Raw genomic sequence first — 26,138 nt, forward strand, 5'->3', positions numbered from 1 at the left:
TGAGTTACTCAGTCTATAAACAAATGTAAAATTATAATCAATACCACAATAATAAGACAAGATCAATAATAAAGGAAGGTTAAGCTAACAGCATAGATTCTTAGTACATTTTATAAAATGTGTCATCATGTTTGATACTCTCAGCATGGTGCCATTACTCCATTTTATAGATTAGAAAAATGACTGTAAGAAGGACATACTTTATAGGTAACCAGTACTATTTAGTAGAAGACAATCGTGCTGGAAGACAAAGGCTTCTCTGTGCAGTTCAGTGGGGTTTTGCTATATCTATTATGACCTAGAAAGTACAATGCCTTCCCTGAGTCATGAAATCCTCAGAATATTAAAGCTAATACCTGTTCATCCATAATTTCACTAGATTTCACTATGGAGGTAACAACTAGGACAGAAAACAAACAAAAACTCCTGACCCAATCATTTGGAGATAGTTCAAGAGATAAATTGAAGACAGAAATGGTGAATTTAGTCATAAAACTGAATGTGTATTCAGGTATAAGGTTTGGGAGGGTGGGGGAGTATAAAGGGGATGATGCAATTTTTTAAAAGATGAGTTGAGCAGAGAGGACTAGAAAGAGGATTGGATATTAAAGAAGTCCTCAGGTCTAAGTCTGAACAGATTATGATATAGTATTTATTGAAATTAGATAATGGAAATATTGCTTGCCCATTTCTTCTGAAATTGATATTTGAAAATTAAAGTATCTTGTGCTTCAACTTTTTTTTCTGGCACTCTAGGATGGCTAAATTTTTGTGTGTCAACTTGGGTAAGTTATGGTACCTACTTGCTTTGTAAAATTAGACTAGACTAGACTTGATATCCCTGTGAGAGTGTTTTGGTGATATAATTAACACTGACAACAAATTGATTTAAGGTATACAGGTTAAACTTGATAATGGAGGCAGACTTTATCTAATCAGTTGAAGGCCACCTTAATAGTAAAATAATAAAATCTTGCAGAAAATAGAAATTATCGTTTCATATCCCAACATTGATATCTTGCCTACATTTGAACATACAACACACACACACACACACATCCACACATAAACACACACAGAGTGTATTTTTCTGAAGAGCTAGAGATAGTTTCTTTTTCATTCATATGCCTTGTTATTTTTAATAATGATATTATTGTTATTACTACTTTTTAAACTTTGGTGTTTTCTCTGTCCTTAGTCTACATATTAAAATGTTTATTTTTGGCTTTTCTCCTAGCAGTATAAAAGTAAATGTAAAATATATGTATTAGTGATTGAAATATGATCATGAAAATCATGCAGTTAAAATTGCTTTACACCTCTGGGTCTAATAGTCAAGAGATTAGGTCACTGATTTTCTTTTGGGTATAAAGTTTGATTAAATGTAAGTGGTTATTCTGTAATATTTTATGCATTAAATTATTACATTTGGGCTATAGTTTCCTGTCACTTTCAAATCAACAGTCTAGAATACTACATTTAAAATATTCTAGGCAGAACAGATTAGCTGGATGATCAGATTTTGTAATGGGAATAGGAGGATATAATCAAAAGTATTGGAGAAATAGGAAACCCAAAAAAGATGGAGGAATTTTAGTAGTTGATGTAGAAAAACAGATCCTAAAATCGAAAAGGAATGGTTCATTCAATGGAGATAACCCATTGTGAATAGTGTAGGAAGTATAGGAGATGTTTTTATGAATACAGCAAAACATTAAGGTGAAAAAAGTGTTAAATTTGAGATTTAAAAGCAACAATGTAACTACACATATGTGAAAATAAACTTTAATGTTACTAAGATGTGTATCAAATTTATGTGATTACAATCAGATTTCTAGGGTGTCATGGGATATTTACAAAATTAAGGTAAACAACTAAGGTATAAAGAGAATAATGATGAAGGCAATTGAAGTCACAGAGGTGCTGTTGCTTTCATTTGGCCTCACCTATTATCGACCTACTATTTATTTCCTGTTTCTATTATTAGTGCATGTTCCAATTCTTAAGTACGTATTCACAACATAGCCACATAGATATGATTCTCAGCATAAACTCTAGAAGGTCTTGACTATCTGATTGTGTCTGGAGTTGCAAAAGTAATATAAATCTATCTAATTGAAGCAATTTCAAGATTCTTCAATTAAATTCAGGAAAATTAATGTAATTTATTTGCCCTCTTATAGACTTAAAGAGGATGCATATAGCTATTGGCAGAAGGAAATCTAGTTTTAAGATGCATACATTATAAATTCTGTGAGTTAAAACATTCCTCATTACACAATCAAGACCAAATTAAATTTTATGTTACTTGAAACTAAAACAATCACACAATATACAATAATCTTCTTGAATATGTATTTCTAGACACTCACAAATACAACTGAAATACAGTCGTTTCAAGCCACACCATGGTATTCTATTTATTTTTCCTGACAATAAGATTTGATCTATTTATTCCTGTTTTACTCTTTAGGGAAAGATGATAGATTATATAAATACATATGTATTCACAGATCTGTGGGTGAAGATATAGAAAGCTCTTTACAGTAAGATCTTATTTTATTCTTCTGTGATTGTTTATACTTATTCTTGTCTAAACAGAAATATGAAACATACAATCTTTTAACTTACCCACAGGAAATGGGATCCTATTCTACTAACAAATAAATCTTAGTAAATATACAAAATAAATCCACACCTACAGTCCTAGTTACCCAGGAGACTGAGATTGGAAGATTGTGGTTCGAAACCAGCCCAGGCAGGAAAGTCCTTGACACTCTTATCTCCAATTAAATCACAAAAGTAAATGACAGAAGTAGAGCTGGAGAAGTAGAGCTAGAGAAGTAGGTCCTGAACTCAGGTCCTGAGTTAAAGTTCCAGGACCAGCAAACTCATAACAACAACAACAAGAAGATATAACAAGAAATTACTACATAATTATTATCCCAAACTTCAATATCACTATTACATATCTGTCAGTTAAGGAAGTAGGCACTGTTTGATATTTTTCTTACTAATCACATAAATTAACCAGGGCAAATTTTTAGAAGCAATAATTTCTTCTTTGTTCTACTGGTAAATATTTATTTCTGACTATTTTCTACGTATTTTAACAATAAACTTTATTAAGCCTCATATTAACAAACAAGAATTTACTAGATAAAATAATGCATAAACTTGCTCAACATATCGCAGTGTTTCTGGATAAATAGGTATTTCTGAACAAAATGAAAAAGTTATATAATAAATGTGAGGATAAACAGGTATGAATATGCAGTTCTATCTTTTTACTCCAAGGCAATAATGTACTAAGATCAAAATACAGAAACTATTCCTGGTGATTAGAAAATAAAGGGTGTGATATCATTACTTTTCAGAACACATGAGTTGTAAAATAATTGCACATATAAACTCTAAGAAAATTGAGAGATGTAAAGCAAATCTGCATCATAATTAAGAAAACAACCATTCACCATAAATGAAAGTAATGAGGGAGGAGGTAACAAAGAGTACAAGAAATATAACCAGTGCCTAACGTATGAAACTGTAACCTCTCTGTACATCCGTATGACAATAAAAATTTTTAAAAAATTTTAAAGTTCTAAAAAAAGGAAGAAAGTAATGTTATTCTAGCACCAATGTTGCACATTTCAAAAGCTGAGTAAAATATCTAAATATTTTATTCTGCCTGTAGCTATACAGAATATATGCTGTTTCATTAATGGATTTTATTTCACCACCATAAACCTCTAGATTCAAATATTTATTAATGGCAGCCAATAATCTATTGCCTTTTGTATATACGTGAATTAAGAATATTCTTCAATAGCCAAAAATGTTAATTTAAATATAAACACATCAAAACGTTTCCACTGAGTTGGCGAAAGTGCTGAAGTAATGGACTGCTTTGTCTATGACATCACAGAGCTGACAAGATTCATCTTCAGAAAGAATTGAGTCAGGGGCTGGGAATATGACCTAGTGGTAAAGTGCTCGCCTCCTATATATGAAGCCCTGGGTTCGATTCCTCTGCACCACATATATGGAAAAATGCTGGAAGCGGCACTGTGGCTCAAGTGGCAGAGTGCTAGCCTTGAGCAAAAAGAATCCAGGGACAGTGCTCAAGCCCTGAGTTCAAGCCCCAGGACTGGCAAAAAAGAAAACCAAACAAGTAATTATTGAATCAAGGCAATGATCTCTATCCTCTAATGGACCGGGATTAGGACCATATATACAGTTTTATATTTAAATACCTTATGAACTTTATACTTCATAAATACATAGAGAATACCATACATTTTATAATTTAGACTGAGATTTTAAATATGTATAATAGTACAATTCTGCATTAATAAATGGATAATTGATGTTATAGTGTCACAAACAGTGCAGAGAATTTCAAAGATTGCATTCCAGAAACTAACTGTGCCACAGCAATGCAATTGAATTAAATAGATTGCCTCTAAAGGTGAGTTTTTGGAGGTACAGTATTTGTTATGTTTCCTTTAAAAATATGAATCTCTTGTGCTATGAAAAATATGAATCTCATTACTTCATAATTAGATCTTGGAAGGAACCTCAGCTTGAAAGAAATCCTAGTCTATTTCAAAGATATGTTATTCTCCTCAATGAAATGGGATGTTTAAATGAACATCGGATTCTACTAGGATAAATAAAAAGAAGCTTCAAGTAGTTATCAAAGCAGGTGTGAAGCAAAACTGCCTTCATAACTCAGATGCTTGAGAACATGTTCCTTTAGGTTAATACCTCCTCTCAGGACACTGTGAGATGAAAATGATTAAAAATGGATGCTTCACAATCAATGGTGGGCATATCCCCAGGACTAGACATGCAGATGCCAGGTGCTTTGGGTCTGCTCTATCTATCAGTGCAATGCTAAGCAGTTGCTTTTTACAAGGTAATTTACAAGGGCAAATAAAAGAATAACGAAAGGCAGACTATGATTTGGAAAACAATGAGTATTTTATTCTTTAATATATATTATTTAAGAGTTACATAGGAACAGAGTGAATGGCTCATATTTATTTTTAAATAATGTCAGTCTGATAAGAACTGAAAGGTGAAGCAAAAATTCTCTCTTATAAAGTTAAAGTCCTAGGTCACTTTGCAGCATTATGTTATACGTAAAACACAGTTTAATATATTAGTATTTTCCTCAGATTTATTTATGTCTTCCGTATATATTTCATACTGTACACTTTTTTGAGACAAATCTATTATTTCCTTTAAAATAGTTTTGAACAATTAGAATGTAAGCCTATTGAAATATAAACCCAATTCTGTATATTTGTTCAAGAAAAACAATCTAGATTTGTCATATAAATTCCAAGAATTGAAAATATTTAAGAATTTTTTTTTTTTTTTTTTTTTTTTTTGCCAGTCCTGGGCGTTGGACTCAGGGCCTGAGCACTGTCCCTGGCTTCTTTTTGCTCAAGGCTAGCACTCTGCCACTTGAGCCACAGCGCCACTTCTGGCCATTTTCTGTATATGTGGTGCTGGGGAATCGAACCCAGTGGCTTCATGTATATGAGGCAAGCGCTCTTGCCATTAGGCCATATCCCCAGCCCCTTTAAGAAATAATTTGTTGAGCAATAATATCTACTTGGGAAGGGGCTTAAGTTAATATATAAGATTTACTGAACAGTAATCATTTTTTAAAATTTAAACTATTTTAAGAACTATCAAACAGAAGCTGTGACTCATTGGAAGAAAATAGAAAATCCTCATTTACCTCTCTCTCTCTGTGTGTGTGTGTGTGTGTGTGTGTGTGTGTGTGTGTGTGTGTGTGTGTGTGTGTGTGTGTGTGTGATTTATGGGCCTTGAACGAAGGGTCTGGGCAATGCCCTTGACTATTTGTCTCAAGGCTAATGCCCTACCACTTGAGCCACAGCTCCACATTTGGATGTTCTGGTGTTAATCGTAGATAAGAGTCATGATGGTCTTTCTGGCCTGGGGTGGCTTCCATCCATAATCCACAGAGCTCAACCTCCTGAGTAACATGTATTACAGATATGAGCCATCAATGCACAGCTTCTATTTTTTTTTTTTTTTTACCAGTACTGGGGCTTGGACTCAGAGACTAAGCACTGTCTCAGGCTTCCTTTTTGCTCAAGGCTAGCACTCTACCTCTTGAGCCACAGTGCCACTTTCAGCTTTTGTATGCGTGGCAAGCACTCTCCCACTACACCATATTCTCAATCCTCCTAATTGTTTTATTATTTTATTTTAAGGCATGGCTTACTAGAAAAAAATATTGTATTAACATATTTGGAGGAATTTTGTCCAGGGATTTTGCAAATCTGAAGAAGAATATGAACTGGGTAAAGATATCCTGAATAGACATAAGAAATTTGAATTAACTTATGGTTATTTTCATAAAAATAAGTCCATCATATTGACAATTTAAGCAGGATGGAAAAATGATATGGAAGAAAAACAAATTAAAGGAAATCCAGAAAATGCATTTGAGGCTAGAAAATTTATCTTTCTGCATAAAAATCTATTTATGGAAAGACAGGAAACTAAGAACATAGAAAATTAATCATAACAGATGAATTACAGAGAGCCATTTTATAAAGAAGACACATATTTGGCAAATATAAAAATCCACAAGAACAGAATTTTAAATATTCAGCTAAGAAAAGTAAATGTGAAATATCTGGGGCAAGAGGACCAAGCAAGAACTAAAAGAATCCACAATTATTCAAATATCTTATAAAATTTTTTAAAAATATTATATTTTCAAGATTTAACTCCTTAGAGAATCATTCTCCTCAAGTCTTTTGATAAAATTAAATTATTTAATTTCTACTGTCAGTTTTAGTTTTAAATGATTGTTACTGTATAAAATGACTGATTTTTTTCAATTTTGATTTACTTTTATAGTAAATCACATACTTTACACATTTCTTTGAAACTTTTTTTCTAACTTGAAAATGTGTACAAAAATCACAAGAAAAACCTGGCCTCATATCTAGTAACAAATATTATCAAAGCATGAACTCGATGATGTTCTCTATCACACTGCTATAAGATGAACATTGTGGGAAAATAATGTATCACTGAACTGATTGTAAAGACAGAAGTTATGAGGGCCACTTTAAATTAAGAACTACATCACACAAAATGGTTACACTTTGATATAATTATCACTGGGTTGCAATTGATTCTTGGCCAAAGAATAATTATTTTGCAAAGGAAACTTGCAGAAAGCACGAATAAAGTGTGGAATGTAAGCCGATAGGAAGAGAGGAACTGACTGAGGCTTGGATCATGGCAAAGATTGATATCCAAAGGAAAAATTCAGTCAAGATATGGAAATACAGAGGAAGTATTTGCACAAGTCTAAAAACAGCAGAGATTTGGAATAAGGATGAAACAATGTCAGAAACTGGGTAGAGGAAGTTCTAGGATCCGTGAGTGTAAGTGTGCTGTTGAATTATGTGATCTGGATGCTCCTAAAAAGAAAAAAAGGTTATACAACCCTTACTAGAGTAGAACAAATGAGAGAGTTCCTGTCATTGAAATCAATCATAAATAATCTAATGACTTTATCAAAATGAAACAGGAGGACTTTTCTGAAACTGTGATTCTATTGCTAAGGCAATTATAACTAGTATCATAGGTTATGGATATGTATGTGTTATTGGAGTTCATGAAAGGTAATTATTTTGTTTGCTGGTATAAAGTTTGATCTCTTATTTTTACTTTCTTTTTTTTGAATTTTTATTGTCAAACTTATGTACAGAGAGGTTACAGTTTCATACGTTAGGCATTGGATACATTTCTTGTACTGTTTGTTACTTCCTCCCTCATTCTCCCTCCCCTCTCCCCCTTTCCCTTTCTCGCCCATGCGTTGTTCAGTTCATTTACACCAAACAGTTTTGCAAGTATTGCTTTTGTAGTCATTTGTCTTTTTTACCCTGTGTCTCTCAATTTTGGTATTCCCTTTCAGTTTCCTAGTTCTAATACCAGTATACACGGTTTCCAGTGTACTCAGATAAGATACAGAGATAGTGCAGGTACACCACAGGGAGGGGATACAAGAAGATCATCAATAATAGAAGCTACAGTTTCACATCATATGTTGAATGTAATTACAACAGTGATATAACACTCATTTCCACAAAATGGAGTTTATTTCACTTAGCATTATCTCATGTGTTCATAAGGGTATAGCTATTGGGCTCTTTTGATCCTCTGCTGTGACTAGCCTAAATCTGTGCTAATTATTCCCTATGAGGGAGACCATAGAGTCCATGTTTCTTTGGACCTTCACTTAGTATAATTTTTTCCAAGTCCTTCCATTTCCTTATGAATGGGGCAATGTCATTCTTTCTGATAGAGGCAAAAATTCCATTGTGTATATGTACCACATTTTCCTGATCCATTCATTTACTGAGGGGCATCTGCATTGGTTCCATATTCTAGCTATGACAAATTGTGCTGCGATGAACATTGTTGTGCTGGTGGCTTTAGTGTGTTCTTGTTTGTGGTCTTTTGGGTAGATGCCCAAAAGTGGGGCTGCTGGGTCATAGGGGAGCTCTATGTTTAGCCTTCTGAGGAATCTCCATACTGTTTTCCAGAGTGGCTGAACCAGTTTACATTCCCACCAACAATGAAGTAGGGTTCCCTTTTGGCCACATCCCCTCCAACATTTGTTATTGTTAGTTTTCTTGATATAGGACATTCTTACTTTCCCTGGTTTTGCAATGAGATGCAAGTTGCAGATTAGGCCATAGAAATATGTTTGGTTTATGAATTGAACTTGTATTTTCTACCAGAGTTCCAGTAACTATGCCACACTCCTTTCTTCTTGTACAACCAAGCCTCATTCTAGTCTTCAGATTTACTAAACATGTCCTGGTGATGTGTCTCAGTATAACTGTATCCCTCAGTTACTAAGATGGAGTTTGTCTAATGCTGACATCAACTTTTTCATTTCAGAGCTTCTAATACCTGCAGTCTCAGGCCATACGCAATTTTTGTCATTCTATGAGTCTGCTAGAGTAGTCCTTTACCAATTGTTAATCAAATGAGCTATTCTTCACACTTAATCCTTCTAAATGTGTCTGGCTTTAGTCTCTGGGCTTTTCTCTTTGGTCCTGGAACTATGTTGAAAAATAGCTTGTCTTCTCTACCATTGCACTCTCCATGGTAGTTAGTTCAAGCCCTTGCCTCTGCTTCATAAATGTATTTTTGTTGAGCAAGAGACAATGTTGTGGTAGATGTCAGACATTTGTATTATAAGTAAAGATTAAATATTTATTAAAATATTAAATAAAAAATAAAAAAGATTAAATATATATAAAGATTAAAAATTTTTAAATATGTAATTGAAGTACACATGTAACTGTTAATCATAATATTGAATGTCATATATGTATATATACCTATTTGATACAAAGAAAGTATTTGAAGGTGCTATAATCCTAGCTACTCAGAAGGCTGAGATTCTGAGGATCATAGCTCAAAGCCAGTCTGGTTAGAAAAGTCCCTAAGACTTATCTCCAGTTAACCACCAGAAAACAGGAAGTTAAGCTGTGGCTCAAAAGTGGTAGAGCGCTAGCCTTGAGCAATAGAAACACCCAGGCCCGAGTTCAAGGCCCTGACCTAAAAACAAAAAAAGAAAAGAAAAGTAAAGTAAAAGAAAATTTTAAAAAGCATTGGATCATAAACGTTTCCTTTTTCAATCTTTTAAAAAAGTTATCCTTCTCTACATGCCATTTTTTCAGTGTTTTGTTAATATTCTCATTATTGAAGTTCTCTTTAAGATCAATGCTCTGTTTTTTTCTCTGTATTAGTTCATTTTTGACTTTTTTCCTCAAAATTCTTAGCCAACATAATTCACCTGTGATACAGTACAGTGAGCCCAAGAAAAGCAATAGTAAATAAAATAATGCCTATTTTCAAAAGATTGAGTCTCCATGGTTAAATACATTGAATTAAATTTCAAAGTGTAGGAGTTTTACCTGCTGAAGTTGGATCTTCTTCATCTGATGCTTTGTTAAGAAGAAGAACATTGAGGAACAAGAAGAGGGTGGAGGTTCGCGGAAGGGTAGGGGAAAGAGATGGGGAGAGAAAGAGAGAACATTAAAATGCTTCACATTTCCAAAAAATTACTGATAAGCCCTTAAATTTAAAATTCTGAATGCATTAGAATTCTCAGATTATCTAATAATAGATTTGTGAATATTTACATTAGATTTATACATACTGTCATATTCTCAAATGTACACTTAGTACAAACCTGTTTCCTAGCCGAAATTTTATCATTCTTCTATTTGCAAACAGAGCAAGCCTTGGTGTATATAAATGAAAATTATATATTTTTAAATTTCATTATATATGACCTAGAGATATCCTACCAATGGTTTCAGATTAGCCAAGAGGAGCTAAAAGCACTTTCAATGATCAAACATTAATTCCATGAAGGAATGTTATACATGAAATATTATTAATTTGAAATGATTTTTGCTAACCATGTTTCTAGAACATACCACTGCCAGTCTTCTTTTTTCCTTTTTTTTTTTTTTTTTTTTTTTGCCATTCCTGGGCCGTGGACTCAGGGCCTGAGCTCTGTCCCTGGCTTCTTTTTGCTCAAGGCTAGCACTCTGCCACTTGAGCCACAGCACCACTTCTGGCAGTTTTCTACATATGTGGTGCTGGGGAATCGAACCCAGAGCTTCATGTATATGAGGCAAGCACTCTTACCACTAGGCCATATTCCCAGCACCACTGCCAGTCTTTTTACTGACCTCCATCCACCCCTTTTTTCTCCCTTATTACCTCATCTCCACAAACACATACACACACACTCACACACATACACAGACACTCATATTCGCAGGTTCTACACATTGCTTGGTTCAGTGATGATGAGTCCATGGTAGGAATACAGGGTGTTCATTTTACAGGATGGCCCCAGGTGGTTTAACCATGTGTTCTGCAACCCACACATGAATAAACATGGCTGCTATAGAAGCACAGGCCACATTATGAAAATGCAGTTTTAGCCAGAAGAGGTGGTTCATAATCTTGGATGTTTATTAGTATGTCAAGTTCTGGGCTCCATTTCAAACCAATTAAGTGAGAATCTCTTTAAATGGTTCTATTTTGTAGCTGGAATCTAGACATTACCAGGTAATATCAATATAAAGTCACATTAACTGTAACTCATTAAAGTGTGAATCATCCGATTCCTGTTTGTAAGGCAGAGATGTTTGAGAGTGGCAAGATACTAAGGCCATAACCTACTGCTGTGCAAATGTGGGGGATGGATCAGCAGCAATAAGAGAGAAACACATTTTATATGCATAGCCTTACCACGTTGCCTAAAATTTACCTATTCACCTTTTCACTTCCAGACATGGCCTGGGAGGGGTGCAATATTATCATTGACTTATCCAACACAAGCCAATGTTCTTTCACTTGATCCCTGAAGTATTAAAATAAGAATTTACTCAGCTAAATTGCTTATAAAGGAGCTCTGTTTCCAGCTCACTTGTTAATCAAAAAATCCCTGTGTAGCCAGGAAGCAGTCCTCACTCTTCTGCATTTAGGTTACATCTGCAGGGTACACGTTAGACAAGCTTACTTTGTGTCCTGACAGTATTTTCTTCTCGTATTTTGGCTTGTCTCCTTGGCACATAAAGAAATGGAGAGAGCAAACACAGTTGGCGTACATGACATTGAGAATATAAATATTTAAAAAGCTGTTTGCTGCTCTATCGTGTCCAAAATATATCATAACATGTTCAAAGAGGAAAGTTATTGGAAGCTTCCAGGAATTTCCTTTTAGGAAAATGCCAGAGAGGCTTACAGAAGTGTTGATTTACAAGGGTCATTTTTATAATCTGTTAGAGTCTGGAGAATCAGAATGAAAAAAAAGAAAAAAAAAATCACACAGTTGATTGCTTTCTGTGTGTGAATTTATTGAGTTAACAAAGCAACTAATGAGATGAAAATTTAAAGGAAGTTACATAGATTAAGAGTGACTGAGAAGATTTACTTTAGAAACATGTCAATTTGAATTAGAGAGTATGTCAGTTTGGCTTTATAACCAAATTCTTTCCATTATGTGTTACTTTCCAGTAAAGGGTTGATTCAATGTCTCGTTAGAAAGAAAGGGAAGTACTAGATTATAGAGAGAATATTGAGACATGGTCACACCTATTTATAAGTGTTGGGATATAAATAGTGGCCAAAGCCTTGCTAATGTTAATTGGATATAAGCATAAGGAGAAACATAAGAAACTCCATTTGATATAAGTGCTGAGGCGATCTCTTTTTAGCTAAAGAGATTTAAAAATAGAAAAAAAAACTGCTGTTCTTTGGAAACTATTTCCCTTACAATCCCAAAATACAGATAAGTAGAGCTGAGATTTGATCCTGCCAAATTTTATACCGAAATTTCCTAAAGCAAGAACTTTTAGGAAAGGCTAGTAAGCACAGAAAAAACCAAAGCCTAAAGGAAAACAATGAAGAAGATTATACTTGAGTTTTCAACGGTTGAATGTATCATTGTAACAAATTACCAAAATGATCTCTCTCAGTCTCATGTTCTCAAGAAGAAAAACAGATAGAAAAGAAATGTATTTGGGATGCTAGTGACAATTTGAAAGGAATCTTTTTCATACTTCAGAGAAAGTGTCTGAGAACAAACACCCCCCTATATCTTTAGGATAGCAACAAGGAAGCGACCCTTGGAAGTAGGTGACAAAAACCATGGAACTATGACATGAGCTTTGAAAAATGCTGGAACTGCTCCATAGTAAAATGCAGAAAAAAGAAAATATAATCTTGATAATGCAGAGCAACTGTAGGATACTAATTAAAAATCTTGTAGCTGTATCTGGACTTGAAGTTTCAAATAAACCTGTATTCTCTTTATTTTGTAGTATGACATGAGCATTCTGCTACAACATTACTTAATTTGTTTTGCCCCTTTAAAAGGTAACAAGATTCACAAGAAATTAGTTGGGACAATAAGTATTCACTCACAGATGGACCCCATCTGTGCTGTCAGAAGACAAGTAGGGCTGCTGACCTTTGTTCTTCTACTAGGCTCCTCCCATCATATGGTACAATAAACCTACTACTCTGGTTTTGAAGCTGGTCTTTTCTTTTATTCTTTTTCAGGACATTTGGGTGGGCACAGGTACATGTAGTAGAGAAGTGCTTTAAAAAGGTGAGAGAATCATGCAAACTCTCCTTTCCTTCATGTTCTCTCTTTTTATTCTTTTAAGCAAGCACCAACTGTGTATGTAGTTCAATAACTGCTTAAACCCAATAAGCTGTATATTAAATTGAAATAGATGTAATGTAAAAATAAACACCTTCACTACACAGATTCTGATTGCTTTGTTTCTTCTCACCTCTTACATATTCTGTTTCTGCCTTGCTTCTCTCAATTTTTATTACTAAAATTACTCACTAAAAATAATTCTTAAGTTGTTTTAGAAAGAGGGGCAGAGGGGCAGGGAGAGAAATGGAGCAGGTGAGATTGATTGGAACAGGTTGTAAAGCATGTATGTAAATGTGAAAATAACTCCACAACATAAAACTAATGCAATATATGAACAAAACAAAATCAAAATATTGTACTCATTGATGTCATCAACTATGAAAAATAAAATAAACATTTTATCATATCATATCATAATCTGTTTTGTATATTGGTTGCTTAAATCACAGTGAGTTATTGATCATTTGCTTGATTATACCATAAGTTCAGTTATTATGCAAAAATATTAAAATATTTCCGTAAACATTCAATTATATGTGTAATCATTTTCTTAAGCAAAACAATGAAAACAACCAATACAGAATTCTACAATATTTAAAATATTTTATGTAACATCAGTAAAGATAATGATAACCATATTTATGCATTATTTTTATAACTATCGAGGTATTAAATGTCATTAATTAAAATGTGTGAATTTGTGTGCACGGTTAAGTTAAATAAGAGTGAACAATTATTTCTACTTTGTAAAGCAGGCCATCAAAATAAGTGTGAAGTTGTCTAGATAAATATTCAAGAAATGATTACATAAAATGTTTTGTTTGGTCTTTGTTTTATTGTGTTCTTTTTACTGCCTATATTGAGGCTGAAATTCAGGGTCTCTTTGCTGTTGCCAAGATTTTCCACGAAGGCTGTGGCTCTCTCATTTGAGCCATCTCTCTGATACAGCTATTTGGCTGGTTAATTGCTGTCTTGGCTGCCTTTGAACTCTGGTTGTCAGATCTCAGTCTCCTGAGTACCTAGGCTCACAGGTGCGAGCTACCAGTGACCAATTTGTTTCTTATTCTTAATTAATGGTCCCATGGAAACATGACAAAAGGCTTGAAAATAGCTTACCAACATCTATCCGTGTGAAAGTACAAAAAAGTAACCCTCCTTATCTCTTACTCAACGTTTCAGACCATGTAACTAGTGATTAATTCTACAAGTTTAGAACTGTAAAGTATTAAAATATTTGGAACTTTTGTTTTTGAAAATTTTCACATTCACTTTGAGTTTTGACCTAGACTTAAGGGAAACATATAGTTGACAGTATACAAAGAATAATGAAGCACAAATGTACTTAGTATTCAACATGCACAGGCGCGAGCATGCACGCACACACACAGAAATAATTTTTCTTTCCTGTAAGACGAAGAATTTCTTAAGGGAAAGTTTTCATTTTGTTTTGATCACCATATATTCTATTTGTTCCTGGAACACTATAGAGATTCAAGAAATATATACAAAGAAAGACAGTAAGGATGAACATATGAGGGCTATGATAGCTCATGACTGTGTTCCTAGCTACTGAGGAGGTTGAAATCTGGAAGATCATGGTGTGAGGCAAACCTTTGTGCAAATGCCTATGAGACTTCATTTCCAAATAACCAACAAAAACCAGAACTGTAGGCATGGATCAAGGAGTAGGATGCCAGTCAAACAAGCATGAAGTCTTGAATCAAACTCCAATCCTGTCTGCCCTTCAAAAAGTAAGCATGTTTAATCCAGTAAGTCCTTTGCACTCTTCCACAAAGGTCATCAGTTTTGTTATATAAGTCTACATATATACATATATGCATTTTAGTAATATAACAATATAGTGTTCTCTCCTTAGGTAGGAGAGTGAAAGAACAGTAGTTGAAGAGATAGAGTTTGCTTTAGGGACCATTTATTGTCTTATGAAAAATCAAGTCTTTAATTTCTAAACCAACTCAAAAAACACCCAAGTATAGTTAACTAATTAAAATGGTTCATTAGAATAGAATCTTAAAATGCAATATCTATATTTGGCAGATATGCCACTCATGGGGTTTTATAAGGTACTTATGCAATGAATCACTGTAACAGTAAGTATTTGTGAATTTCCTTTTGGATTCAAGAAAAGTAACAGATGAGAAAAATAATAATGAATGGTAGCCTTGGTTTCATGCTTTACCACTGACAAAAATTTTCATGAACTAACTGTATAAAACTGAGCCAGATAATTATTAAGATAGAGCATATGCTGTCTCATGCAGTTTATGTTCATATTCCAGTTGGTATTTTAGAAAGACTGGTTGGGATGCGTTTTCTTTATTTAAAGGGGATTAATGATCTTTAATAACATCACAAAGGAACATTTAATTTAGATGTACTTTTGGATTAAATTATATTAAACGATTTCAAATCCATTTGGAGACATTTATAACTTTAATTTCTAGTATTTATGTCAGTCTTCAGGTTATGGATTTAGTCCCTTCCATGTTCCACTGAATTTTAGGCTGTTACCTGAGACTAGTACAACATAGAAACTGCACCTATTTTCTAGTCTTGTATCCCAAGTTAGATATTATCATTCTTCCAAGGGCAATGTTATGCTTTAATTTTGGATAGTAGACATAACGCGTACCAAGCACAGATGTTTAGAAAGCTAATTTTAAAAATGAGAAAAGGAAGTCTCGTGTGAATTTAATGATTGACTTTTAAACTATTGTTCACCATATTCAAAGAAGATTGTAAATTAATCCACAAGTATTGTAAGAGAATCCATGGAGAAAGAAAGTTACAAGGGAAGAAGCAGACCAGAAATTAATGTAAATGATTTTTAATATTACCTAACTTCAACAGAATTAATAACTCTATAATCCATTTTGAAAACGAAATAGACGAAAGAATAAATTATTCTAAATGTGAACACTTCTTGATGGAACCTAAGAAGCCATGAATAGGTGATTCTGTGTTCACTATGTGTAAGTTTCAGATGGGCACAGCACTCCAATGCTGTGTTTCACAGCACAAAGCCAGAGGAGAACTTACACTCTCAGGCTCATGTTCTGTGGATTTATTTCTGTGTGAAATACGGCTTAGTTCAGCCTCAATTCATCTCTCTAAGTCTGGACAAATGAGCTCATCTTAAAAGCAAATCTGCTAAAATAAAAGCAAACAACAACAACAACAAAGAAAATAAAAAGTAAAGAATAGATCAACAATATTAGCACAAATCTTAGTGACAGCATCCACTTAAAGAAACCACAGAATCACTGCACACAAAATGTTAATGTTGGAACAAAGCTAGGGGCTAAGAAGGTTGGCTAAAAATTTATTGTTACAATGGGCTAAAATTTGCATTAGAAATTAGAAGTATATTCATTAAATCATTTAAATTACTATTATAATAACAAATACATTTTGAGGAAAGTTTATACCTCAGAACACAGGTATACACATTTAATAGTAAGTATACTTATAAAGTAGAAAAAATTTATAGTTCTATGAATTGCATATTCATTTATCATACTAAGTGATTATAGATACAATGAGAAATATTTATATTGAGAAGTATAGCACTGTCTTAGTATAGTATAGTATAGTATTATACTATATACGAATTATATAGTATATATATATGTAAATAAATTTGAGTATACGGTATTTGGATGGTTTCCAGGATTCTGTCACAAATGATATTTCAAAATAAATATTTAGATTCCATGTAAGCCATGGTAGAATAAGTTTTAAACAAACTGTATTAGTAAATAATTTTGTTGAGTAAATACATTTCATAATCCTAAACTCAATATAAAATGTTCATTTTTATAAGCAACATTTAAAAACATTCTTAAATGTCTTTTGCCAAACTTCTTAATTATACTTCTTAATTACATGAAAAACTATTTTGCTTTCATTTCTTCCTGTGAAATTTACTTTCTTGTTTTAGTAAACATATTGGTTGTAGTAATCATGCCTGGGCTTGTCCTGTATCTAGTTTGCATTCAAAACAAAGAGAGGTTTTGGGATCTGTGGTTTTCTCATCATTCTTAGACTAGGTTTTACTGCCCTCCACCATCTTTCTGGGGTACCATTCGATCATCCGATGATAAATTGAATCCTATTTTTTTTCTAACACATAAAACATCTAACTGTAGGGGTTGGAATATGGCCTAGTGGCAAGAATGCTTGTCTCATATACATGAAGCCCTGGGTTTGATTCCTCAGCACCACATATATAGAAAATGGCCAGAAGTGGCAATGTGGTTCAAATTGTAGAGTGCTAGCCTTGAGCAAAAAGAATCCAGGGCGGTACTCAGGCTCTAAGTTCTAAGGCCCAGGACTGGAAAAAACAAACAAAACAACATTAAACTGTAGTTTATTGATTAGACCAAATCATTAATATGGATCCACTAAGGATAATTTTAGGGTGAAATTCTGAACAATCTACTTCTTATGGAATGTAAATAATGTGTAGTTTCACTAGTGTTAGAAATAGATAAAGACACAGTGTAGGGCTGGGGATATGGCCTGGTGGCAAGAGTGCTTGCCTCTTATATGGGTTCAATTCCCCAGCACCACATATACAGAAAACAGCCAGAAGTGGCACTGTGGCTCAAGTGGTAGAGTGGTAGCCTTGAACACAAAGAAGCCAGTGACAGTGTTCAAGCCCTGAGTTCAAGCCCCAGGACTGGCAATAAATAAATTAAAAAAAAATAAAAGACACAGTGAAGACAAGAAACCACTGCCAGGGCTGGGAATATGGCCTAGTGGCAAGAATGAATTGCCTCCTACACATGAAGCTCTTGGTTAGATTCCCCATCACCACATATATAGAAAACGGCCAGAAGGGGCGCTGTGGCTTAGGTGGCAGAGTGCTAGCCTTGAGCGGGAAGAAGCCAGGGATGGTGCTCAAGCCCTGAGTCCTAGGCCCAGGACTGGCCAAAAAAAAAGAAACCACTGCCCTGCAAAATCCTGATATGTGACATGTGGGTGCCTATGTGGATATGTGTGTATGAACAAGTTAAGTGTTCACTGTGGTCAGTATTATTATAACAAGGCATTAGTGATCAGTTTTGAAATTGGTAAACATTTCAGAATAACTTAAGGTTTACATTCCAAAGCAAACTGAGATATTTTAAGATTACTTTGAAGCAATGTTTTCCCAACATACACACTCACACATTTTGATCTAATTACAACTATCCTTTTGAACCAGTAAATGTAAAAAAAAGCAATGTGGCTGTTTCACTTGAAGAAAGATGTTTCTCCTTTGCATGAGGATTGTTTTCATATATTTTAACTTGTCTCTAGCATAAAAGATAGAGCTCAGTTTCAGATTCCCTGCTCTAAGTCTGCTTATTTTATGTTGTCAGGACTTAGTCCACAGTGAGTTAATGACTTCTGTGAAAGTTTTTTTCTACCTAAATAGTAAGAGTGACAATTAAATGTTTTCTTTTCATAATCCTTAGGACCTTCTTTAAGAGGAAATACTCAGTACACTACATTTTGGTGTTAATCAAATGACATTGACAATGTAATTTCTTTATCTGCAACACCTGCTTCCATAGAATAAAATTGCATTTAACTGGAATGTCTTTAAGAAGCTCAACTGATTGAAAAAAAAATCTGGACACCTAACTTTAAGACAGCAAAATTGAATAAAGGTGTAGGCTATTCAACGAGGGCCCATATCTACTGTTTTTACCTTTCAGCTTGTTTCAGAGTGGCAGAGACTGAAATAGGAATGTGTAAGCTCTAGATCCAACATCTAGTATAAATAAACATAAGAATAGAAGAATTTTTCTCACTCGTGAATGTGTTTTATTAATTTAAGCGCTTCTAAACCATCAAGGGATAGTAAAGGGTCTGGCACTTAGTAAAAGGCTGACTCACATATATAATCCTAACTAATCAGGAAGCTAATATGTAAGGATTACAGTTTAAAGCCAGCCAGGCAAAAATGTCCCTGAGACTATTATCTCTAATTAACCCATCACAAGCCATAAGTGAAGGTGTGTGGTTCACATAGTAGAGTAGGAGCTTGGAGAGAGAAAGAAGGCAAGGGAGAGCTCAAGTACCTGAATTCAAGCTTCAGTGCTGATCCAAAAAAAAAAGGAAGGGGGTGATAGAGTTGGGGAGTGGAGGGGAGGAGGAAAGAAAAGAAAGAAAGAACAAAAAGAAAATAGAAAGAAAAAGAGAAAGTGTAGGAAATAATTTGTCCTGAAAGCAAAATGCTAATGACTTTTAAAAACAAAATTTTGAATGAAAATTAACATGAAAGTCACTGAATAAGCCCTCCAACCAAAAACGTAGATATTCTTCAAAACTCCAAGTAAGGATAACTCATGATTTAATAAAAGCAAACAAACCCCTGCCACCGCTCTCTCAGAGATGGGACAATGTATTTCTCTCCATAAACACTGGCGATAAACTCATGGCTCACAGTTGCTTGGCACCATATTTTTGTATTTTTCATTATGCTTTAATTATCCTTAAGTAGGAAGCATTGTGCCTGTACTCTTGTCACTACTTTTTCCAACCTACTCTTGAAAAACTTAGATTTGTCAAAGTATTTTAAAATGTACTAACAAGCATGTAAACATAACTTCAGGTGTAATTTAACTAGCACAAAATTTAATTGTGTTTATAGCTGTCTTGTTGAGTAGCTCTATTAGCAACAAAACCTTGCATTAGCTATGAGAAGTGTAAGGAATTAATTTCCTTTTCAATCCCTTCATCTCCATCTCCTGGACCAGTTCCTGTAATCTGATCCAATTTCTTCTCGTTGGTAAGGTTAGTGTGGTGAAACGGGAGGTTAAGATGTATTGTACATGCACTGGTACGTTGAATAGGAATCCTTTTGTACAACTACTAAAATATATTTAACAATGATAATAATAATGATGTAAAGAGTAATGGTGGGGTGCAGAGGTCAAATTTTGAGTGAGAACACAAAGAATATGACCAGTGTGGCAGCAATGCTATGTGGGCAATGAGAAAGAACTATAAAATTCTGGCTTCTTTTTGTTTTTTTGCCAGTCCTGGGTATTGCACTCAGGGCCTGAACACTTCCCTGGCCTCAAGGTTTGCTCAAGGTTAGCACTCTACCACTTGAGCCACAGCATCACTTCTGGCCTTTTCTATATATGTGGTACTGAGGAATTGAACCCAGGGCTTCACTCATGCTAGGCAAGCACTCTACCACTAGGCCACATCCCCAGCCCAGAACTATAAAATTCTGAAACCAAGTGAATCCTTAGAGTTATTCTTCTGGTATTTCACTTTCTTGTTAGCAATAACAACCAAATCCGCACGTGGTTCACATGTAGCTGATTAAAGTTCACAGACAGGAAAAGCACATATTTGTTCTCAGTGAAACAATTTCCTTTGTGTCTATCATTAGGATGCTGTCTTTCTGAAGAAGATATGCGGTGTCTTCTCAGGGGATTTTCTACAGCAAATGACATTAGTTGTAAAAGTCTCTCCTGAAAACTACCTTTAAACCTTTGTAGCCATTGCTCTTGATAATTAGTTTCAGGATCGAGATTGTAGGTTAGAAATGAGCACCAGTGTCAGCAATGGTGTGCATAGAGTTCACTTAAGCTCAACCACTTATTAGGCAAAGTCCTATTGAACATAATTGAAATGATAAATGGATAAAATGAAAAACAGATTTCTCTTAGAGGCAGAATTGGAAACTATTAGGGAAGAGACTTCCTACAAGCCAGAAAAATTAATTTCAAATGAAGAACCTTAAACTACTCTTTTAAAAATTCCAAATATTGTTCAGTTAAGAATTTTGTGTTTTGTTCTATGGATATAGGAAAAGAGATGGTAGGATCATATTCCTGGGATAATTTTGGCAGGTATCCTACAAAACATATAGGAAAGAAAAGGTTGAAAAATATGTCTGGATTCTCTGTACAGTCAGTCCAAAATACTTCCCAATTTTGCTCCCAACATTCCCTAAAACATCTTACAATCTGAGCAAGCAACTAATCCTATTTTTGTGTTACAAAAAAAATCATCCATACTTTACTTAAAAATATCCCCACTTACTAACTTTGACTGATGATATACATTTTCATTACAGTTCATCTCAAAACTTATCCCAGCCATGAAGTCTATCCCCCAGCACTGGAATTGTGCTTTCTTTCACTTTATTCCCATAGCCTTTTGTTCCCTCTTATAGTCATTACACTCTTTAGTTAAAATTGATGTGTCTATCCTCTAACTATCCCAAGGGAAGCCTTGTTATCTTGGTGTTATTTGAAAGGGTAGGTTATCTCCCGGAAGGTCAAGAAAAGACATCCAGGCACGCTTAACATACATTTGCTAAACGGAAGATCTTAATGTTCTATTTTCTCTGTAATTCTGTCTTTGTGCAAAGCCACAAAGAGCTACTGTTGCTCTATTGCAACTAAAAACCTAGTATTAATATGTTGTCATAAATTCCAACTTGGCATTTATTATACCTTTACAAGATTCTCATTCTGCAATCTTATAAAGAAAAAATCAATTTGTAAGTTATTTGCTCTATGCATAAGAAAAGCTATATTCCTAAAGGGCCAATTCCTAATTATGCAAGCATTACTTACATTACTCATAATTTTCAAATAATAAAACACAAGGTTCCCTTTTTTCCCATCGCAAATGAGGTGACTTTTCAAATTATATGTTGAAAGGATTTTTTTAAATCAAAAAACTGGCAGCGAAATTACCCTCAGTTCGAATATTCAAGCACAAGCAGAAAAAAAATAGTTCTGACATAAAAATAATGGGTTAGGATTTATTGGACACTTCAATAATGTTATTAGTGACTGAAATGATGGAAGAATATTCAGGGGTTTGGTTGTCTGTGTGTAACTTTGGAATTGAATATAAGATTTACTTATATTAGTAGCTCCTAGATTGCACTTATATATAAGGCTCTTTTATAAAGATTATTTGTATTAAATTTATTAAATGTCCTCAAAAAATCACTTTGAAATCAGTACTGTTGTCCCTGCTTTACAAGTGAGGACCGAAGGGCACAGGGGGTTGAAGAACTGTCCCAAAGTAACAAAATAAAGTCACCCCTGGGTATCCATTAAAGACTAGTTCCAGGACACCTTTGTGATACCCAAATCTACAGATGCTCAGTTATCATTCATCATATGGTACTATGGCATTTGCCCAACACACCCACACAGGCATTTTAAAGCAGTTAAATTGCATATGATCATCAATGTATTAAAATGTATATAAAATGTTGTCATGCTCACTGTGTAGGAAATAGCAGCAGATTAAAGAAGCCTGTAAGCCTGTACATGTTTAGTACATTTATATTTTCCCCTAAATACATTCTACCTTCAGTTATTTAAACCCATAAAGAAGGAAACTGCGATTACTGAAAAGAAACTACGAATGAAAAGACAAAGTATAAACTTGGTCTTATTTGATACTTGAAGTCTATCACCAGAAAGTGGCTGGCAGTCCTTTCTAGAATGGGTTTCAGTTACTTTCAGCCTGCACAATTCTAGGAGAGCACACTCAACCTCTGACAAACATTGAAACTGAATAGATTACATATCTTTAGGTTTGATCATTGTTACAAGATATCCATCCTCACATTAATTTGAACATACGCACTGTCTTGCAGAGAAAGCATGCAGAAGAGTCTTGAGTTTAATTTCTGTTCTACCATTGAACAAGAATCTTAGACTAGTTTCCACATTTATCACAGAACCACCTCCTCATTTAACACTGAGGTTGGTACTATCTCAACTTTTTATATATGGGTGATGATACAAATATAAAAAAGTTACATATGTATCCATATTTCTATCTCTAACATATATATATATTCCTTTAAACTATTCTTGAATATATATTTGTACGAATACATATTAATGAATATGCTAACATACAAGTCAGATTATAGCAGTAATATATTTTTGGCATTAAAGTGATAGTACACTGCACAAAAAGATTTTTGGCAAATATCTTTTAGTGTTTCTCAAGTGATGACTCTGAAAACTTGTCTGTCTGACTGTGAGGTGATGCTAACTATGGCAGTTTGACATTCAAAAATTTTGGAGATCTCTGTGGCTACTCCCGAATAATTAATGACATCTTATCTTTGAAGATGGCATCTGTTTGGTGATGCACCCAATTCATCTATTGCCTGGGGAGCCAAAGCCATTGACTGAAGTTGAATTGATATGGCATCCGACTGGTTCATGAAAATGCTTTTAATTACTCATTTAGATGAGAAACAAGAATGAATTCTGTACCCCCATAGCTAGCTGTGATTTAGATGAGGCACTTAGGGTCTGATTTTGCAATTGTAGATTTTACCAGCAAAAGACTTTGTGGGAATTTGTCAAGATTCTAAGCAAAGAAGGTGACAATTTTTATTTGAATTTGACTGTTTTTCAAGGATCAGTACTTAAGAAAATACATCCCCTTGCTGTGCCTCTGTTTTCCTGATGAGCTAAACTTGCATCCTCTCTATTTTCTTTCCCATGCTTTGATGAAAAGAAAATATAAATAATAAGTATAAATCATCCATCTTAAAGTACAGCATGATGAATTTTGCACTTTCAAAGGGCAGAATTTAATATGTTTTGAAAGGAATCAGCTACACTTTTCTCCTTATCTGAGTCACTCAGAATTTATGTGTTGCCACTGTGTTTTAAGTAGTATGGATTACAGAAATTGTCTTCACATAAATACTTTGATATATGTTGGATAATAAATTCTCTAAGACCACAAAGTTACCTTGAGATGTCATTTAGTTTTCCTTTGGCTTGGGCACTGTGGCTAAATAAACCTACACAAACAATGACATCTACTTTAAGTTCCCTGACAAATGATTTATGCCTTTTTTTTCCATTTCAGTATACTTGCACTGTATTCTACCAGTTTCTCATAATTTATAGTGCAAGTCTAGCAGGTAGTAGGAGTCCTGGAAATGTGTGTTAGTGATTAGGAAATTCCTGATAATTTCAGGAAATTAATTCTAATCTGTCAAAATATTTGTTTGTAGTTAATTATGGTTTGTCAAAGCTACTTCATTCAGTTTTCTGTGTTACTAGTGACTTGAAAAGTGAGGAGTGAGAATATCCATCATTCATTTGTAGCCCTTACTTATGACAAATGGACATAAATCATCTCCTTATTGCTTCCTTTATTTCACCTTCTTAGTTATCTGGAGCTTCTGGGTAATTGGGAGCCTGTAGATCATTATTATTAAACTTTCTCTGATTAAATACTTTGTTTATGGGCCTTAATTTTAGACAATTTTTCTTTCCTAGTAGTTTTTCTCAACCAGAATGGACTTGATGATAGATGCACCATTTTAGCTTGCTTTTGAAAAAAAATTTACAGCAGAGTAAAATGAAAGTAATCTTTTATAATTATATATTTGTTAGCAATCTCTTCTCTTTAAGTATTTTTTTCTTACTTAACAAATTATTAACTCCTTCCTCATATTCCACATGCTAGGATTGTAAGCCTGTACCACAAAGCTGCCTACAAATTCCCTTTTTTTCCCTCTCCCTGTCTCTCTCTCTCTCTCTCTCTCTCTCTCTCTCTCTCTCTCTCTCTCTCTCTCTCTCTCTCTCTCTCTCTCTCTCTTTTTCTTTTTTGGCATGTCCTGGGGCTTGAACTCTGGGACTGGGTACTATCGCTGAGCTTTTGTGCTCAAGGCTAGCTGTCTACAATTTCAGCCATGCCTCCTTTTCCATTTGTTTTCATAGTTTAGTGGAAATAAAGACTTGCTTTTTTCTCTGAGCTGGCTTCAAATGCTCATCCTCAAATCTCAGCCTACTGAATAGCTAGGATTACAGGTGTGAGCCAACTATGACTGCTATAAAATTGTTTGGGTTTTTTGGGGTTTTTTTTTTGCCAGTGTTGGGGCTTGAATTCAGGGCATGAGCAATGCCCCTGGCTTCTTTATGCTCAAGGCTAGCACTCTAGCACTTGAGGCACAGCGCCACTTTCAGCTTCTTCTTTATATGTGGTACTGAGGAATCGAATTCAGGACTTCATGCATGCTAGGCAAGCTCTCCACCACTAGGCCACATTAACAGCCATGGCTATGAATTCTTAAATATAGCCTTTGACACCCAAGTTTAAAGCAGTTTAGAGAACGCTCCTTTTCCTTCTTGTTAATGTCATTCAGCAACTCAAGCTAAAGAAAATTACTTTTTATTTCTAATGTAATTATAGCAAGACTACTTTGTTCATTCTCCAACAACATATCAATATCACTGGTGATAAAATATTAACATCTTGTCAAGACTGCTTAAATTTAAAATTTAAAACTGACATACTGTGTTTATGGTAATGCATTTGATACATGTTAATCTCAATCGGGAAAAGAAGAGAGTAAAGGTACAATTTCTTAGAATACAGAAACACATTCATGTTAAAAAGTCAATAAAGAGCCCAGCACTGCTGGCTCATGCCAGAAACCACAACTACAAAGAATCATGGTTCGAAACCATCGTAGGCAGAAATGTCCCCATCACACTCTTATATCCAATTAACCACTAAAACCCCAGAAGTGGTGCGGTGGCTCAAGCTCACATTGTAGAGCACTAGCCTTGAGCAAAAGAACTCAGGGACAGTGCCTACACCATGAGTTCAAGACCCACAACCGACCAATAGAAAAAAAAACACATTTGGTGAGTATATACTGGAAGTTTTAAAAGTTGTTTGTGGTCTAGTATGGAATTATTAACTGATTTGTTTGCCTTTGAGTTGTCATCCTGCTGTATTGCCCAAACTGTTCTTGTACTCATGGGCTCAAGCTATCCTCCTCCTCTGTTTCTAAGTAGCTGATACTAAAGAAATGTTCTACAATTTCTACCCA

The 26,138-nt window shown here is 34.4% G+C and overlaps 1 protein-coding gene across 2 annotated transcripts in view; it reads right to left on the reverse strand.

The window, feature by feature from the left end:
• The window catches only part of Edil3 (EGF like repeats and discoidin domains 3), a 413,819-nt gene that overhangs the window by 262,475 nt on the left and 125,206 nt on the right, over positions 1-26,138 (reverse strand). The window contains exon 3 of one of the 2 annotated variants that reach the window (XM_048331380.1): positions 9,993-10,022. The exons of the other annotated variant lie outside the window; for it this stretch is intronic. Coding sequence (XP_048187337.1) covers positions 9,993-10,022 — 30 coding nt within the window. The remainder of the gene's footprint in view (positions 1-9,992; positions 10,023-26,138) is intronic. 2 annotated transcript variants of the gene reach the window in all.

This window comes from Perognathus longimembris, chromosome 22 (assembly GCF_023159225.1).
Source record: "Perognathus longimembris pacificus isolate PPM17 chromosome 22, ASM2315922v1, whole genome shotgun sequence".
NCBI lineage: Eukaryota > Metazoa > Chordata > Mammalia > Rodentia > Heteromyidae > Perognathus > Perognathus longimembris.